The sequence below is a fragment of the Mercurialis annua genome, linkage group LG3 (genome assembly GCF_937616625.2).
Source record: "Mercurialis annua linkage group LG3, ddMerAnnu1.2, whole genome shotgun sequence".
NCBI classification, from domain to species: Eukaryota; Viridiplantae; Streptophyta; class Magnoliopsida; order Malpighiales; family Euphorbiaceae; genus Mercurialis; species Mercurialis annua.
The window spans coordinates 64,498,976-64,518,519 of NC_065572.1; the positions used below are offsets into that span (position 1 = coordinate 64,498,976).

At 36.1% G+C, this 19,544-nt stretch overlaps 1 protein-coding gene across 1 annotated transcript; it reads left to right on the plus strand.

Annotated features, from left to right (window-relative positions):
* The first annotated feature begins 1,358 nt into the window (after positions 1-1,358).
* LOC126674212 (isoaspartyl peptidase/L-asparaginase 1-like) lies at positions 1,359-4,065 on the plus strand. The gene is made up of 4 exons (XM_050368627.2): positions 1,359-1,608; positions 1,897-2,130; positions 3,085-3,171; positions 3,485-4,065. The coding sequence occupies exons 1-4, from the start codon at positions 1,450-1,452 to the stop codon at positions 3,947-3,949; spliced, it is 945 nt and encodes a 314-aa protein (XP_050224584.1). The 5' UTR covers positions 1,359-1,449; the 3' UTR covers positions 3,950-4,065.
* The last annotated feature ends 15,479 nt before the right edge of the window (positions 4,066-19,544 follow it).

Here is a 19,544-nt window from a genome sequence, read left to right on the forward strand (position 1 = left end):
GAGAATAAACAAAGAGATGCCAGAATCCATCAATGAGAATTTATTTTGAGTTCAGAAAAACTCCTTCGAATTTTGAAATTTTCAAGCTTTTCCCACAGACGGCGCCAATTGATGGATTCTGGCATCTCGACGGCATTAATCCTGCAAAACAGTGTGGATGATTAATCGGACGGTTTGTCCGATTAGCTCTCCGATGCTTAAGTCAGTTTAGGCTTAAGGGAGAATAATTGTATTTGTGAATAATGTTCTGTGTTTAGGCATACCTCAAACTCCTTTTATAGTAGATGGTATACCTTTTAGAGTTGTAGTAGGAAAGTGATTCCTATTTTGTAGGGACTGCCCTTATTAGGAGTGTACTTCCTTATTCAGACAAGAGTCCTATTTAGAAAGATATTCCTAAATAGTCTCGTTTTCCTAAGTTGGAGGCTATCTTTCTAAGTTGGAATTTGTATCCAAATAGGACAGATACTCCGAATATGCGTAGATCTTGGTGATCTTATCTGAATCCCGGGGTCGACGTGCTTTGTCCGAGTCCTCAGGGATTCGGTCTTTATGATGTCGAATGATGTATTCCAGTCCAAGCGGATCCGGTGAATTCAGCCGCTGGTTTATCTTGATTCGGCCCTTTGGGCGGGAGTCTGGTGTCGTCTGCAAATAGATCTCCTGCGACTCGGCTTCATTATAAGTAAAATAGGATTCGGTATCCATCAATTATTAAACTATATAAATTAGTTTTATAAGACCGAATAAAGTAAAAACTAATAAATTTTTCTTATTTAATCTGAAATTGTATGACCTCTCTCATATATTATTAAACTATGTAAATCAGTTTTATAAGACCGAATAAAGTAAGAACTAATGAATATTTCTTATTTAATCTGAAATTGTATGACCTTTTTCATATATTATTAAACTATCTAAATTAGTTCTATAAGACCGAATAAAGTAAGAACTACATTTAATTAAAAAGGTTTAATTTGATAGGTTGATATTTTATATTCCTTCCGTCCCAAAAGAATAGTTAATTTTTTTTTTCTAAATATTTGTCTACGTATTCCTAATTGATTATAATTTAGAGTGTTAATTTTTTCTATATTGTCATTATTTAAAGATTACAATATAACGATATTAGCTTGAAAAATAAATTAGTCATAGTAATATAGGTATGATAAGAAAAATAAAAATAAAATTGATAACTAGTGGACTATATATTATTTTTGGGCGGAAGGAAGAATAATTTTTATATAAGTTAATTTCATAATTACAAAATTAAGAATTTAATGTAAGATGATGAAAGTGAAATCGGCCACAGCCAATAAATTCTCATACTTTTTTGCTAAATTAAATTCTCATACTTGTTCATTATATAAACAGAGAAAGCCCTTCATAGTTCCCACCAAATCTTACTAAGTTCCAAATAACAGTAGGTGGTTTCTACAACTAGAGAAAATGGGGTGGGCAATCGCACTACACGGTGGAGCCGGAGTCCCAGTCAATCTTCCGCCGGAGCGCCGCCTTCCTCGTGAGGCTGCACTCCGCCACTGCCTCGAGATCGGTGTAGCCGCCCTCGAAGCTCAAAAACACCCACTTGACGTTGTGGAACTTGTAGTATGTGGATGTCATTTTGAAAGTTTTCTTGAAATTATATAATATATAAAAATAAAGTTTCTTGATTTCTTTTGCTTTCATAAGGATCTTTGATTTTTGATTTGTAGCTAATTTTTCTTTGAACGACTATTATATGCAACGGTTATGTCACGTCATTTTTTATAACAAGTCAATGGGAATATTTGTTGAATTTTTATTGGTAAATAACGTAACATTGCTAACTTATTATTTCTTTGTTTCACGAATGAATGACGGGTCACGCCAATTATTATTTTTGCTTTTTTATAGGTTCGTGAACTAGAGAATGACCCGAACTTTAATGCCGGTAAAGGATCCGTTTTGACCTCGGCGGGGACGGTGGAGATGGAAGCTAGTATTATGGATGGCAAAACTAAAAAATGTGGAGCTGTTTCTGGTGTGACGACCGTTGTGAATGCAATTTCTTTAGCACGATTGGTGATGGAAAAAACTCCTCATGTCTATCTTGCGTGTGATGGAGCTGAGGCTTTTGCTAGGGAACAGGTGACTAACTATCTTTCATCCCACGATATTAGTAAAATGTTATCCGGTGCATATTATTTGAGCTATAGCTTATTATCACATTATCGTAATTCTGATGAACTTTTGCAAATTTTGCATTTTTTTTTGTATTCCAACTATATCCCTATGTTTGGACCTCGAAAATTACATTTCCTGTATTCTTGATATTACTTTTTAATTAATACTACTTCCATCTCAAGAAAAAAATAGTACTATAAAGTTTAGTTCACAAGAATTCAAAATTTATTATTAAATATGTTATTCTTTATTAACTTTTCATTAGAGGCGAGCAGAATTCAGTACTAACCGTTTTAACGGACCAAACGGATGATTTTCGGTCGGATTTCCGGTTCGATTAAAATTTAGGTCATTTTGGTTTCAGTTTTATTTTTTAGTTTTTCGATCGGTTTTGGTTTTGACTTTAGAAAATCAAAATTAACCGAACTGATCGAATAACCAAATATTTGAATTTTCTAATTATATTTTATATTAAGTTCACTGTTTGGTTCGGTTTTGATTTTTTCAATGGTCCGTTCGGTTTCGGTTAAAGAATAACTTCAGTCGGTATTAGTTTCGAGCTGGAAGGTTTTCGACTTGGTCGGTTTGGAGGATTATGGTTTGGTTTTAACTGAATCGACCAAATGCTCAACCTACTTTCCATTGTATCTCTAATTTCTGTATTCTTACCTAGTTTCATATGGAGTATATTGTTTTAATCATTATATTATTATATGTTGTTACATGTCATTCCTGCACGAGTCATAAATCAATTGATTTATCAAGTTTCTGCTGGGTTAACTTTCTTCTTGGTTTTTAATAATATAATTACAAGACCCGAGAGACAACTATAGATTATGTGATTAATAATTTAAGTTTTAAGTATTCTTAAATTCACAACTTCAGTCAATTTTCTGGTGTGTCTTAATTTGTTATCAGGGTGTTGAGACAGTTGATCCAAGTCAATTTGTAACTGTAGAAAACATTGAGAGGCTGAAGCAGGCAAAACAAGCCAACAAAGTCCAGGTATGATTCATGGATTATATATTTTTGCAGTTGTTAAATTATAAACTTTTTACGTAAACAATCCGTCAGCTATATAGACAATTTTTGACGAAATTTATTGGATAACCTTCTGCTGTTGGAAAAATAAAAATACGGTTATTAAAATAATACAAATGAAACATCAATAACTATTCTGTAATAAGTGTACAGTTCAGTGGTGCAATTTTTTTTATTCAATATGATTCATTGTTCCAATATTTTTTCTCTAAAATGTGCACAAACTGATATTTTGTACAATTATTTACCATGCTCTATCTGCTATATATATCCACAGCTTGACTATACACAACCCAAAACCCCAATTCCAACTGCTGACGATCAGGACGGCCAAACTGGAACTGTTGGATGTGTGGCTGTTGATAGGAACGGGAACCTGGCGTCTGCTACGTCGACTGGCGGATTAGTGAACAAAATGGTGGGTAGGATCGGTGACTCGCCTATAATAGGTGCAGGAACATATGCAAATAGTCTATGTGCAGTTTCAGCTACAGGCGTAGGGGAGTCTATAATACGCGCTACAGTAGCTCGGGATGTGGCTGCCCTGATGGAGTACAAAGGCCTTTCGCTTAAGGAAGCAGCAGCTTATGTTGTCGAGGAGTGTGTTCCGACAGCAACAGTCGGATTGGTCGCTGTGTCGGCTACTGGAGAAGTCACAATGCCGTTTAATACAGTTGGAATGTTTCGAGCTTGCGCTACTGAAGATGGTTATTCAGAAATTGCAATATGGCCTACTGTGTAGGATTGGTATGTGCATAATAAAATTGGTATTGGTTACTATTAAAATTGTATTTTCCATGATATAAACTGAAAATGAGGGCAGCGCAAATCAATGCACAATATCCATTGATTCTTGAATCTTTCTAGGTCAATTAAGTTGTCAACCATCATCTTGCCATAAGTTATTGATCGCGATTGAATTACTCGGTAATGGATATCCATTAAATTGATAGGAAGATGTTATTAAACCCATCTTCTTGACAGTACTATGTGACGTGATAATTTTTAATTTGTTCAATTTCTTTCTAAAAGCATATACTCAAAATCAGTGTTTTAAAACCGAATTGGTGAGGCCGCCGGTTCTCGGTTCAACTAACTGAACCGGTTTAATAAATTTAAAAAAATTTAAAAAAATTCTGGTTCGCCGGTTTTTACCGATTCAACCTCTGATTCACCAGTTTAAGATCCGGTTTTTACCAATTCAACCTCCGGTTCATCGGTTCAACACCCAATTTTTACCGGTTTGATCCGGTTCAATCCGCTCCAACCTGGCTCAACCAAAAAAATTTATTTTTTAAAGTTTTAGAACGGACCACTGGCCGGTTCTTAGTTTAACCGGTTCGACCGGTCGGTCTGGTAAGGTTTTTAAAACACTCCTCAAAATAACTAATTAAATTTAGAGTTAATGTCACCATATAGCACAACCTTTTGTGTTTTTTTTCTTAGATTTAAGTACAAATTAAAGTTTCTCATCCATTAGCACAACATTTCCAAAAAAATTTATCCTATAGCATGATATACATTTTATGGTTTGTTTTTTTTTTTTGTTAAAAGGACGTCGCTATATTTGATTGTACTGACGAATAAAACGACGTCGTTTTAGATATTTATGTTATATATGTCACATATATAATGAAATATTGTGCTATTAGTTGAGACGTTTTATAATTTGTGCTTAAATCGAATAAAATGCTAAAAGTTGTGCTACCAAGTGACATTAATCCTTCGAATGTTTTTTTTCCTTTTGCATCAAGGCTTTACTTGGAGGGGATAAGGACTTAAATAGCAATTTTCCCCCTCAACTTATAAGTAATGAGAAATTAATATATAAATTAATTTTGTGAGTAAATTAGTCACGAACTTGGTGATTATGGATAATTAACCCCATTTTGATAAATTAGCTTACAAATTGAGGGGCAAATTGCCAATTTAAGGGATAATTAGCTTGCAAGTTGAGGAGGCAAATAATCAAAATGGGGTTAATTTTAGAAAAAATTACGTTGAGGTCCTTGAGATATATCATAATCAACAATTTGGTATTTCTTATTTCAAAGTCTACTTAATGGTCTCTCAGTTTTAATTCCTTTAACTAGAGACTCTTCCGTTAATTTGAGAGATTACATCGTTCAACATAACTAAAACTGAAGTACAAAATCGTTTAAAAATGAGGTAACAAATTGATTAATAAAATTAAAAGTGAGGGACCAAACTGTTCACGAAATTAAAGGTGGGGTACCAAATCGTTTGAAAGTAAAAGTCGAAACTAACAGAGGGGCCTAACAGTTAACGGAATTGAAATTGAGGGACCATTAAGTAGACTTTTGAAACAAGAGGTATTAAACTGTTAATTATGATATACCTTAGGGACCGTAAAGTAATTTGCTCTTAATTTTAAGGGGTAATGTCAAAACAAATTTCAACTTTATACATATTCTCATTTTAATCACGCCGTTTAAAAATCATTATTTTCATACACCAACTATTATTTTTTTCTCAAATTCATACACAGTTCAAAAATCCGATAAAAATTACTGACGTGTCACCAAATACACCCAAAAAAGATCGTTGACGGAAACAAAAATAAAAGATTAAATTGTTTGATTTTCAAAGAAGATGGACAAAAGTTTGAATTATGAAATATGTGGGAGATTTTAGAGTAAATTTCTTTTTTAAAAACTATTTTAAATTATTTGCGTTTTAGCAAATATTTTTGAAAATTATTTTTAGAAACTGTTTGTTATTTTTTAAGAAATGTTGGAAATTATTTTCGAAACTGTATTTATAAAATGGTGAAAAATATTTGTAAAAACCACTAAAGATTATTCTTTAAAACTATTTAAGATTAAAAAAGCTTTTTTAACATGGCTTTTACACACTGATGTACAATTTTTTTAAATGTTGAAAAGTATTCTAGAAACTGATGAAAATATTTTTAACAATCACAAAAAATTATATTTTAAAAGCCGTTTGAAATTATTTTAGATACTATTTTAAAAAAAAGTTTCTAGAAATAACTATAGATTATTTTTGGAATTGTTGAAAACATTTTTAGAAATGTTTGAATTTATTTTATAAAATTATTGAGAATTAAATTTAAAAAAGCATTTAAAATATTATTAATGACTGTTGCACTTTTAAAAATCCTTTTTAAAAAAAAAATTATTTTTATAAATAGTTATCAAATGTGTTTTTAAAAACAGTTTGAAATTATTTTATAGTAAAACACGTTGGAATGAGATCTAGCTAGAGTATGAAATAAATGCGCAAGAATGAAATCTAAACTTTGATGGGTACTAAAATAGGATTTCCAAATTATAAAATGAGAATTGATAACGTATGGATAATATACGATCAGAGGGGCGAAGCAACCTCGACAAAATGAGAGGACACTAAGTCCAACTAATCGAGCTTTTAGATATGCCAGATCGGTAACCGAGATACCATTGGACGAGATACACAAACATGTACCTTACAGAGATCCTAAATTCCGAGATACCAATATCGAACTATGAATAAACTGTACCTAGCATCACCATGATGATAACATGACTTACTCTCCGGCGTTCGCACCTGAATCCCGAGATGCAAGTACCGAGATATAACGCGGGACCTACTTAATAGGGTAACACCGAGATTCCGAGATACAAAATACCAGGATATAACACGGACTTACGTAACAGGGGGAAAAGAACCACGAGACATGGTCTATATAAGTCAAACTATGGGGAAACCCTAAGGTACTTCTTTCTACTCACTCAATATTACTCTTTCTTTTCTTCTTCTTTCCCCTACTACAAAGTTTGACTTGAGCGTCGGAGCGAACGCCCGGAGACCCCCCTCCGGCGTTCTTTCTGACCTCTGTTTATTGGTGTTTGCAGGCTTTAGCGGATCAGATCCATTTTGGTGATTTATCACTTGGCGCCGTCTGTGGGAAATCGATTTGATTCCCTTTTTTGGTCACTGTCAAGAGAAACGGATCATCGACTCAGAAACGGATCTAAATGGCTAAGAGGTGTATTGAAATGGAGGGAATGATTCAAGCTTGTTTCTGAAAAAATGATAAACATGATCTATCAGAGATCTTTTTCGATCATGGTATCATTGGTGAGCAGATATTCATCTTGTTCTCAATCCTCCATTCTTCGGTGGCGGCAGTTGACGAAACAACAGCCACAAAGAAAGTTAGAAAAATTTCAGAAAGAATTCTAAAGGAGCACTTGAGAGACCTGGGTGGTGCTAATTTCCACATCAGCTATGCTTAGGAAAGAGATCTGGAATGCCGTTAATGGGTATCGCTGGAAAAGGGAAGGTCCGACAATGGGTGTTACCTGACATGAAAACATGTCTCTGATTTCAACTTCAACATCGAATAAGCTAAGTCTTCGTTTCTTGAACATTTTCTCTCCGTGAACTATGAAAAAAAAATATATCTAATGGATCTAAGGTTTTTGACATGAAAACAAAGACGAAGGCCCTGTTTCCTCGCTAGTGACATCTTCGCCAACAATAAATCGAAACAAGGAACTCCCACCGATATAATCGCGTGCGAAGATGGAAATCCCTAAAGTCGTGATTCAATGCATAAATGAGGAGAAAGATTTCGACATTCTGTTGGGTTTTGCTCAACTGGAGTAGAGTCAACTGGGAGCTCGATGATGCATGTTAAAAAAATTTGACACCGTTGATCGACCATGAGGGATCTAGCAACCTGTATTTCAAAGGTTAGCTTTTTCTACTTGGGTTATTTATTGGCACTTGTGGAAAATTTAGTGAAATTAAAGGAATCCAGTGTGGAGAATTGTGAGGAGTGGGCAACGTCCCTTATTATGCGACATGTTTGTGAGATTTAGAATAGTGCAATTCACTTGTTCGATGAAATGTCTCAAAGAAAAATAAATAGTACAATCAGCATCACAATGCCTACAGAGCTCCTGAGAGAAAAAGAACAATCAAGTACGAGGAGGTCGATGCAGGAATCAGAGAACCGGAGCAATTCGATAATGAACCGAGAAGATCCTAGGTCACCTGGGAGTCCTTGAATGGCGGCAGTTGTCCCAAAGTTACTGCTCTGTGTACTTGTCATAGCTAAAAACTTAAAAGAAAAAGCGAGGAATCGAGCCAAAGAAGACGAGGGACATGGCGACATGGATTACACTGCACACAAACTGAGAATTGAAATACAACATTTCAAACAATTTTGCAGGTGTTATTAATCATCATAGAGAGAGCCCGGAATGAACACCTCAATCAAACGATGGAAAGCACAAAAGATGAGTATTTAATCTCTTCTTTTGCAATTCGATTTCAATGGAAGATATAGATTTAACGATTTACACTACCACCATTTGGCGTACACTTTGAAATTATCTTTATCATTGCTAGACTGTGCCTTTAAGATATATACAAGTCCAATATTTGAACAGTGATCAGTAGAGAAATAATGCTCTCATCTTTAATCTGTGAACGAAAATCTTTGTGTTTTCTATAGTTGTACTCGCCTGATTGTTCTAATTTTGCATTGAAAACTCCGACAAAACTCTATCTAGTTCTATATGAGCTAATAACTATCTGCATATATTCCTTTTTGTCAGTTTTATCTCAACTGTCTTTGGCCTCAAAAGAAGCATCAAGTTCATTAGACATCTTGAATATGGCGGGTCAAACAATCTGGTACATGTTCGCTAATCGTTTCAAAAAGAAAGCGAACATCCTACGCAAAACAATGGAAATACTCACTTACGTGCATAGCAAAAAGCGACCAAGGTCTAACTCGCGGCACCTGATCTCCGGCAAAAAAGAATCTGAGCTATAGTCTTTAAACATGAAAATCAATTGATGGCACAGAGGTTTGCAAGTCGGGGGTCGAATCAGACCCTTTCATCCCTAGCCCATCTTGATCTGCAATGGTACCTGAGATAAGGGAATTTTCATTAAAAGAAAAATTGAGGAATACTTCAAAGGCGGAAATCAGTAGAAGAGACTCAAGCTCCTTTGATCAGTCATTTTCACTAGAGCCCAAGCTGCTCCTCAGAAGGATAAATGAAAAATAGCTGAAAATTGTTCTTGCTAATGGAAAAACAGCTTCTGTACATGTTTTATTTTCCTAAGATTTAATAACAGTGGACCTTGGAATGGAAGTTTACCCGAGTTACAAGCGTCGATGGGAATACATGTTTCGCTGTTTTGTTTACAAGATCTTTGAGAGCACATATGAAGAGCAACTGATTAAGAGGGCTAAGTAAGGAAAATAAAACGTTTGCAGGCATATACGTCCATGGGGTTACAAGGCTTGATTTTTCATGATCCTTCGGTAAGCCAATTGTGCATGTGTGCCTTCAAATTTCAGGTTTTACTATTCTACTTGCCCATGTGTTAACTTAGGCAAGAAAGGTTTAGCAGAATGGATCGCAAATTGGTTGATCAGTTAAATAGTCGGTGATGACATTTAGAGACAAGGATCGGTCAATTGAATTATTTGGCCACTAGCCAACCAAATTGTTATCATGTTGTGGTTGTACTTTACTAGTGTTGTGGTGAATCTATCGTGGAACTGGAACTATACTGAAATTCTAAGGCTAGCATATAACTAGAGCTACATCCGGAAAAGGTGGTAAAAAGCAACAAGCTCAGAAGAAACACAAAGGTATGTTTCCTTAGATTGTAATTGCTGCAAGGTTTTTAACATTTGAGAATGACTTTTAAGAGATGCCTACAAGGTTTTGGATTAAAATCCACAATGGAAACAATGAAATTCTGCTTGTGGCCTAATCTCTCATGCCAAAATGTTTTAAACTTGACTTTGATTATGCAATGACTGAATAATCTCTTTGCAACAACTATAAATTTAACATTTTAGGAATCATCCTAGCATTGGCTCTTACATTCAGTTGTTGGTACCTGTGGCTTGATTTTTGTTTGACATGCTAGAGTAATGCAAGTATGTTTTACTTCAATGCACTCAGAAATCAGAATTATGTTTTACGCCAATACAAACATGTCTTAGAACATGTGCTCAATCGAGCTACTCAATGCATGCAACATGTCACCGATTCGCTGTTTTGTCGGCATATTCTGGGTTATTTCGTGGCTATTAAAGTGATTTTGAAGTAAAAGTTTCTCAAGACCTTTGATGATTGTTAAAAGAAATTTCAGGGCTTCGAGTGAAAAATGATGAAATCCTCAAACAGTATGGGACTTGTCTTTGATTTTCAGAATAGATTAAGTTTTGAAAGTCAAGGCTTAGATTTCCATTTTCAATCAAAAACAATAAACATGAAACTTGAATATAAAAGAAACTTGGAGTGAAACACTTGGCTCATAAATGCTACTTGGCATCTAAATCAGGGACCCGACTATTACAAAAGGTAAAATGATTCCAAGTATGATTTAACTCTGACTCTATGTATTAATTGTCAAGCTGTTGTTTTTTTCTCATAATACACTAAGATGTTTGGTGACGAGTAGAGAGCTTGGCCTGTTGAAAAATCAGGTGTCCATGTTGCCGTCACAACAATTCAAGAGCATGAATTTATACTTATGTGCATTTGAATTTCCATGCTGTGATTGCTAGCCATAACTGATAGTGCAAGTTTGAAAAAAAAGTCTCAGATTTCCACGAGGTTCGTAACTGATAAATGAGAAATTGAAGAGTCCCAGGTTATAGATTTGTGCATTTACACCTTCTGGCTCTATCTTTGAAACATTTGTGGAAGGACGAAACAACGCTTAGAGGTCAATTAAGAACTCCACGTGGCCTAGTTATACCTTGAATTTTTGCATGAATTTTGTTTAGATTTTCAAAAACGATAACTGTTGGGAAATTATCCATGCCATGAAACTACATCTTTTACTCTCCCATGACATCATCGAATGTGATAGAGCACATGTATGTTCATTTCCCAAATTGTTACATAGTCAAATGATTGTCCACGTTTGAACATGGGAAAGTTGCTCTGATTATAAAGGGTATAGCAAATTCGAAAATTATTAAAATATAATGTTGTATCAATCTTACTTGCCATGCGGATTGATTCTGAGTACATTGTTCAAAAAATTGTAACTACAAATGATTTAAATGGTACATGATTAGAATAATACTATGAATATTTGCTTTGACTTAACTCTTCTACAGCGTATAATCACAAGGGCGAAGTAACATCTATATAAGATCAAGACCTCGGTATAAAGGTACGGCATGAGAGTAAGACCAAGACCTAAGGGTACGGCATCGATATAAGACCAAGACCTCGGGCGACGGGCTATGTGCCAATATACGGCCTATGCGCCAATATTACGGCCTATGTGCCAAATCCACGGGCTATGTGCCAAATCCACGGGCTATGTGCCATCCACGGGCTATGTGCCAAATCCACGGGCTATGTGCCATCCACGGGCTATGTGCCAAATCCACGGGCTATGTGCCAAATCCACGGGCTATGTGCCATCCACGGACTATGTGCCAAATTCACGGGCTATGTGCCAAATTCACGGGTTATGTGCCAAATCCACGGACTATGCGCCAATCCACGGGCTAAGCTAAACAAACAAGAAAAATTGATAGAACAAACGAACAAAGTCAAATAAAAGGGCAAAATAAACCAGCAAACCGACTACATCACCGAGAACTAGATACCGCGATAATGCCGAGATAAGATCAACACGGACATAAATGCCCGATACACAGGAGGGGGACTAGTGGCAACGTATCATCATAGGGGCGAAGCAACCTCGACAAGATGAAAGGTCACTAAATCCAACAAACACAACTCCGAGAAAACGAGAAAAAATTGTCAAAAATGAAAAAACAAAGTGACCCGGTTGTATCACCGAGGGAGAGGGGGCATTATAACTAGAAAACTGATCATTAGCAGAGGAACCAGACATTGTTAGCCTTGAATCTTGAAAGAAACTTTGTTAACAATTGAAGCTGAGAGATGGGCTTAATGCCGAGATACAATGTAACTCCGAGATACAATGTAACTTTGAGATACAATGTAACTCCGAGATACAATGTAACGCCGAGCTACCGGCTTATGCCGACATACAACACAACGCTGAGATACAAGGTAACAGCGAGATACAACGTAGCGCCAAGATACAATGTAACTCCGAGATACAATGTAACGTCTAGCTACCGGCTTAATGCCGAGATACAATGTAACTCTGAGATACCAGAGTAACACTGAGACACAGGTTTGATGCCAAGATACAAAGAAATGCTGAGACACTGGCTTAACGCCACCACGAGTGAGACCCCGAGCTACCGATTTAACGCCTTGATACAAGGTCACACCGAGCTACCGGCTTAACGCCGAAATCCGAGTATAATACCTAGACGCCAACATAGCGCCGAGCTACGAACTTAACACCGAGATACATATTAAACGTTGAGCTAACAGCTCCACGCTTAGATATTGGCATAACCTCAACAATGGCAACACGGACATAAATATCCGATACACAGGAGGGGGACTAGTGATAACATATAGATAATATACGATCAGAGGGGCGAAGCAACCTCGACAAAATGAGAGGACACTAAGTCCAGCTAACCGAGCTTTTAGATATGCCAGATCGGTAACCGAGATACCATTAGACGAGATACACAAACATGTAACTTACAGAGATCCTAAATTCTGAGATACCAATATCGAACTATGAATAAACTGTACCTAGCATCACCATGATGATAACATGACTTACTCTCTGGCGTTCGCACCTAAATCCCGAGATGCAAGTACCAAGATATAACGCGGGACCTACTTAATAGGGTAACACCGAGATTCCGAGAAACAAAATTCCAGGATATAACACGGACTTACGTAACAGGGGAAAAAGAACCACGAGACATGGTCTATATAAGTCACACTATGGGGAAACCCAAGGTACTTCTTTCTACTCACTCAATATTACTCTTTCTTTTCTTCTTCTTTCCCCTACTACAAAGTTTGACTTGAGCGTCGGAGCGAACGCCCGGAGACCCTCCTCCGGCGTTCTTTCTGACCTCTGTTTATTGGTGTTTGCAGGCTTTAGCGGATCAGATCCATTTTGGTGATTTATCAATTATGACTAGAAACAGGGCGGTGCTGGATATGAGATATCGCTCGGTAAGACCCTGGTTTCTAAGAATTGTGCTGCGAACGTTTTCAGGAAAGGAATGCGATATTTTGATATTTCAATTATGTTACTTAAGAAAGATTTCTGAAAACGTATTATATATAATAATATGTTTTATTCGCTAATAACTTATAGTGGTTTTAGGCTTGCTACGGGTTCCGGAGCTACCACTCCCGTTCTCTAGCGCCGGTCACGGCTCAATAATTTGGGTCGTGACAATTGTGGTATCAGAGCAGTTGGTCCAGTTACCTCTGCTAATATGTGTTTTGTCGGTTAACTGACCTAGGAACTACTGCAGCCATAGAGTTGAGTCTGTCTGATCCAAGTCTTTTACGTTGTTTGCTTTGTGATACGTGAAATTGACTAGTTTATGAAACACTTGTTTGTTTCATCGTGACACGCTTAGGCGAGGTACATATGCGTGTTTTGTTTTCGATAAGATATGCTTTCATGATGAGATTGATTTGTGTAAGTTGAATAAGATACATCGGTTGGCTTCGCTATCGATGTCAAGCAGATAACGTGAGAAAGGTTATAGGATTCGATCGATCGAAATTTCAGAAAGAGTGAGAAGAAAGTATGAAAAGTTACAGAAGTTAAAGGATTTGTCAGGTACAGAGTTTGAAGGTCTAGAGAACTTACAAAACTTGAAGTTTATAACTTTTAAAAGTTATTTGTTTAATAATTTTGAAAGCATAATTGTGCCTAGACCCGATATAGAAATACATGATTGCCGCGACATTGCTAGAAATGCATCACTACATACATCAATACATGCATTAATAGGACATGCATCATATGCATTATGTTCAGAAAAGGAGGTGAGATGTGGCAACTCTTTGGGGATGAGAGACGTCATCACCCTAGTGCACAATTTTGCTAAGATTTAAATGAAAGTTTCAAATGAGTCGTTTTATTTCAAAGAAGTTTTGTTTTTATGTAAGTATACCTAGACCAGAACTCTGTCACAGAAGTGAAGTGCTCGCGAGCAAGCTGTGATCAAGGTTATGAGACGAATGAATATGTATAATTGAAAGACATAGGATTTGTGCCTCTAGTTATTGAACTTAGCCTTGATTGAACAAACTAGTACACAATTAGAATAGTATATGTGTTCGGATAATAATTTATATCCGATTAATAATGTATAGAGCATGTATGATATGTTTTGATACTCATGATGTTTGATCAAGTCCATGTGAGTGGAATGCTCGCAAGACTTAAGATGCGATACGTAATCAAGAAAATCTAGGGGACACTGATTTTCTTGAATCCGGTCAACATAGATGTTTATAGTTGCGATAGTAATATGCGTTTAACATATACAATGCGAGTATATGTTTTGGCAATTGGCTAGTCTATGACGAGTCAGAACTCTCAGAAGACTTCCAATAAGAGACGTAATCATAGAAGGCTTAAAGGAAGGAGACGTCCTTAGAGTTCAACAAACGTGGACATCAATTAGACATGATGATTAGTAAAGATTACATTTCAGTATTCCTTTATATAATCGCTATACTAGGAACGAAGAATTGCGCGAACACGTGCTGTTGTACAGCAAGTATGTGAGACGTGAGAGGAAGGTCGAGGTGACGAAGGCGAGTGCAACCTAGTCCAAGTGGCCGGCAAAGGCCAGAAATGTGATGAAGGTCAATGGGAATGTACAGGCATCGGGAGTGCCGTAGTAACTCAACGTCATTATAAATCAGTTAGCCGTAAATGCGACTGATATAAGGAATTGTGTGTCAATGATAAGACGATTGAATACAAAGACAAGAATTAACATGAAAAAAGGAGCACCTATAGAGATTTAATGTTAGTATACTTAAGTTAAGACTAAAAGAGTTTATTGGATCAAGCGGTATGTTAGATCCTCTAAGAAAAGTAAAGTAAGATGTTCGTGTACATCGAGCGAAGGAAAGACAAATAGTATTGTTGATCAAGATGTCGATGAAAGGTTCAACCTATGATTAGTTCCGACATGCAATTAGAGCGGTGAAAGACCGAATAACATGAACTAAGTTTGTGACCCGATTTGGGAAATTCTTTCGACTATTAGTTCCGGTTAAAGATAATCGGGAAAGATCAAGGTACTTAGATCAAGAGATAAACAACAAGAACTGCAATCGGCGGATTGAGAGATGAAACTTCCACCTCAAGGTATTGATTATGAAGCGAAATAATAGGTTGAAAAAGGTACAAATGCAATGGATGCTTGTGAAGTGCTAAACCTTAAACTTCAAGTTAGATCAAATAAAGAATAGTGAGATCAATATAAGAGATTAATTATGATCCTTAAAGGATTAAGATGTGTTAGATACGATCAAACTTGTTTGATATATTTCCAGAAGAAGATCCTAGGGAAGAGGACTTCAAGGAAGAAGAATTATTAGACGAGTCCGATGTCGAGAAGTACCGAAGCGAGTATTTCTGGTCCAATGTACGGAAATGTCACAATTTGAGGAAGAATGCAGAGATAGCCAACGGTTGGGCATAAGTGACTCTAGATTAGATAATGCGCTCCTTATTACAAGGAACACTACCTGTGGGACAGTACTCCACTGACTTTCTATGTATGGCCAAGGAAGTGCCAAAGATACATGACGTGTATGATAAAGTATAAGGATGCAAAAGTAGATTATGAATAATAAGAAATCGGTTAAAGTAATCAGAGTTAAGGAAAGTACGGATAACCTGCATATGTCGCAAGGAACTTAATAAGAGTTATTGAGAAATGAAAAAGAGGAAGTCACGTGGAAAGATGATGAGAGGATCAAATGGATGAAATTCTATGTAGTTGTCAACGCATAGAAACAAAAAGAAATAAAGATGATAGAGTCATATGAATGAATTCACTGACAGTTAAGATATCAGTAAGGGTACAATAGGACGATAGATAAGTAATGGAGAATGCACTACGTCGATAATTCAGATAAAAGAATTGTGACCCATTATTTAATTGGTAACCGACGTTCAGAGTGCCGAAACAAGGAATATCAGGAATACGAGATGCGATAGAAGTGATACCCGCATATGATCGGCTTTACAGACGGCCATGTTAATATATATACGATTGAGAATGCACTACATCGAGAGATTCAGATGAAGAAGGCCACAACTCTCAATTAATGATTGATGTTGTGGATACTAAAAGCAAGTAATACACGATATATAAGATACGTTGGAGAGGAAAGTAAAGAATGTAAGGGAAGATAATCAAGAAACACGATAAGAGCATGAGTAGAGAATGCAAGAAGAATACCATAGGATCATAGCATCTAGACTATTAATCCTATTGGTTAACAAAGGACAAGAAGTCAAAGAAAGTTACGGAGAAGTACGTCTGCAGTATGAAGTATGAACAAAAGTAGGAATAACAAGTGAAGTAACAAGATCATGAATAGTAATGAGAAGTAAGCTTAACGCTACATGATAGTAAAGGGAAATGATTTGAAAGCTAAGAGCTAATTAAGATTAAGAATTGGAAGGAAGGAATAGATAAGAAAGAGTTAAATTATGTTGAATAAAAAGATTAAATATGGAGCAAGTAACGATGTCATTAGAGGACATTCTGATGCAAGTATACAATTAGAAAAGGATTAAGATCCTCATTTAGGGATTATAAGCAAAGAAAGCTTACCAAAGCATTGGTCATACGCTGTCTTATTAAAATAAGAATTCAGCGACCTATATGATAATCCTATCTGGTTGAAAACCAGATTGATGAAACAGATCGATGTGGGATAAGAAGAGACGAGGAATTTCAAAGAAGTATACGTCATGCTTAAAGGTAATAGATCAGTGGATATGCAAACGAATAGAGAGATATATGAAATATCAAGATACAAGAAGAAGGTTAAGTAAGCTTTACAAGGAAAGTAAACAAAGACCTTATAAGGATACGTCATAAGAATTCACCTCATGGATAATCACGATAAGCGGTGATAACAAAGGAAATTTCGTACGAAAAGTGAAGTGACGAGGCCAAAGAGGATAACGAGTAATGGGATGAAGATCCCAGTGCAATGATAAACAAAGATCAAACCGTGATGACGGCCATATGGAAGAGATTACAAGAGTAAAGAATTAAGAACGGCGAATCGTAGATACATATGAATACGACTAATGTCGTTATAAAAGGGAGATGTTGAATGACAAAGAGTATAGTTAGGGGTGAGCATCGGTCGGTTCGGTTCGGTTCGGTTGGAAATTTTTCGGTTTTTTCGGTTTTCGGTTTGGAAAATTCCCAAACCGAACCGAACCGAACTTTTAGTTTGGAGGTGAAAAAACCGAACCGAATCAAACCGAAAATTTCGGTTCGGTACGGTTCGGTTCGGTTAAAACCGAATTTCACCACTTTTTATTTTTTTAAAATTTTTTATATTAAAATTAATTGAAATAATAAATAATTAGAGTATAATAAACTTCCGTATATGTTTAAATAACAATTATTAACTTATATATCAACAATAATTAAGATATAAATACAAAAAACAAATAAATATAAGTATATATGTATATTATTTTTAAAAAATATATATATTTTATATTAAAGTTCGGTTAATTCGGTTTTTCGGTCGGTTCGGTTTTCAAAACACCCAAACCAAACCGAACACCGAACACCAAACTTTACCTAGAGTAGAAACCGAACCAAACCGTTTTCACCGAAAAACCGAACCAAACATCAAAATTCGGTTCGGTTCGGTTCGGTTTTTCGGTTTGGTTCGGTTCTTGCTCACCCCTAAGTATAGTATTGAATGTCAAACAAAGGACAAACACAAGGATTATGTTGTAGAATAAAGAAGAAAAGATCAAAGATAAGGTTGTCAGTGATAACTGACGTTAAAATGTAAGAAGTACAGAAATTGAAATGATGATTTCATGTGTCGACCGGTGTTGTAAGATGAACACGGTATCCCTACTAAGTTCTAGATGTAAAAGAGATTAAGGTAAGAAGAGAATAAGAAAATTCGAGGACGAATTTTTATAAGGGGGGAAGAATGTAATACCCCAAAATGTTTAATTATCCAATTGGACCATGTGTCCAGTTTCGAGTCGCCAGAGTGGCAATATCGGAAAGTCTTCCGATAAAAGTAAGGTAAAATAAGTTTTAGTAGATCAGTTTTGAAAGAGATTATAGCAAAGAATTTGACATTATATTTCAGTTCTAAAGTTGGACTTGGAATTAGAAAGGAAGAATGCTAAGAAAGTTGCAAGATAAAGCACAGGGACTAAAGTGGTAATTTAGCCATATAAATTCCGAAGGGAAATTATTTCGCCAAGGTCCGCGAAATGTTTTATAGAATATGTGGTAAAAGTTTCAGGTCAATCGGAGACCTTTTAAAATTTGGACGCGGATGTGTTTTGGGCTAAATTGCAACTTTTGAAAAGTTCAAGGGCCAAAACGTAAATTAGCCAAGTAAGTCTCGAGAATAGCAATTCTAAGATTATTGACGGAAAATAATAATTTTGGGTTAGTATTATTTATTTGAATATAAATAATACATAAGTAATTAAGTTAAAAGGATAATTTAACCGTTAGGTTAAATTAGAAAGTTTAAAAGAGAATTGGTTTGAGTTAAAGAAATGAAGGATCAAAGTGGCTAATTAGCCATGATATATTAAGGAAACCAAATTGATGGATACACCACCAGAATTGTACACAAGACCCACACAGGTGGCGTTGGTCACTGACTCAGAGACAAGCCCGAAGTCACTGACTCAGAGACAAGTCCGAAGTCACTGACTCAGTACGCAGTGTTACCAGAAGACAAGATAACGCCCTTATCCCGTGAAATCAGGGATAAGGACGGATTTTACCTAATCTTAACAAGAAGATGAACTCAAATCAGTAACAAGACTCATACTACAATGCAATGACTATCTATTATATATTAATGGACTTAAGTCAGGTAAAAGACACTTTTTATTACTCATATTCACTCTAAACTCTTATCGATTCAGTCCATCTGACTTAGGCATCGGAGGGTGTTCGAGCCAACACCGGCTCGAATCCTTCTAACCTATCTTTTCTGTGTAGATTGAAGATCACACTCAGACCGGCCACATCAAGACCGGATCCAGCATCACCGGAACCATCACAAATGAATTAAGAAAGGAAGAAGAAGGGGCATAAGGTTACAGAAGAAGGAAAAATGGCGATCGATACGTTCCGCCGCCGTTTCGCCGTTTCTCGCTTCTTTATATCGATTCGTTCAGAA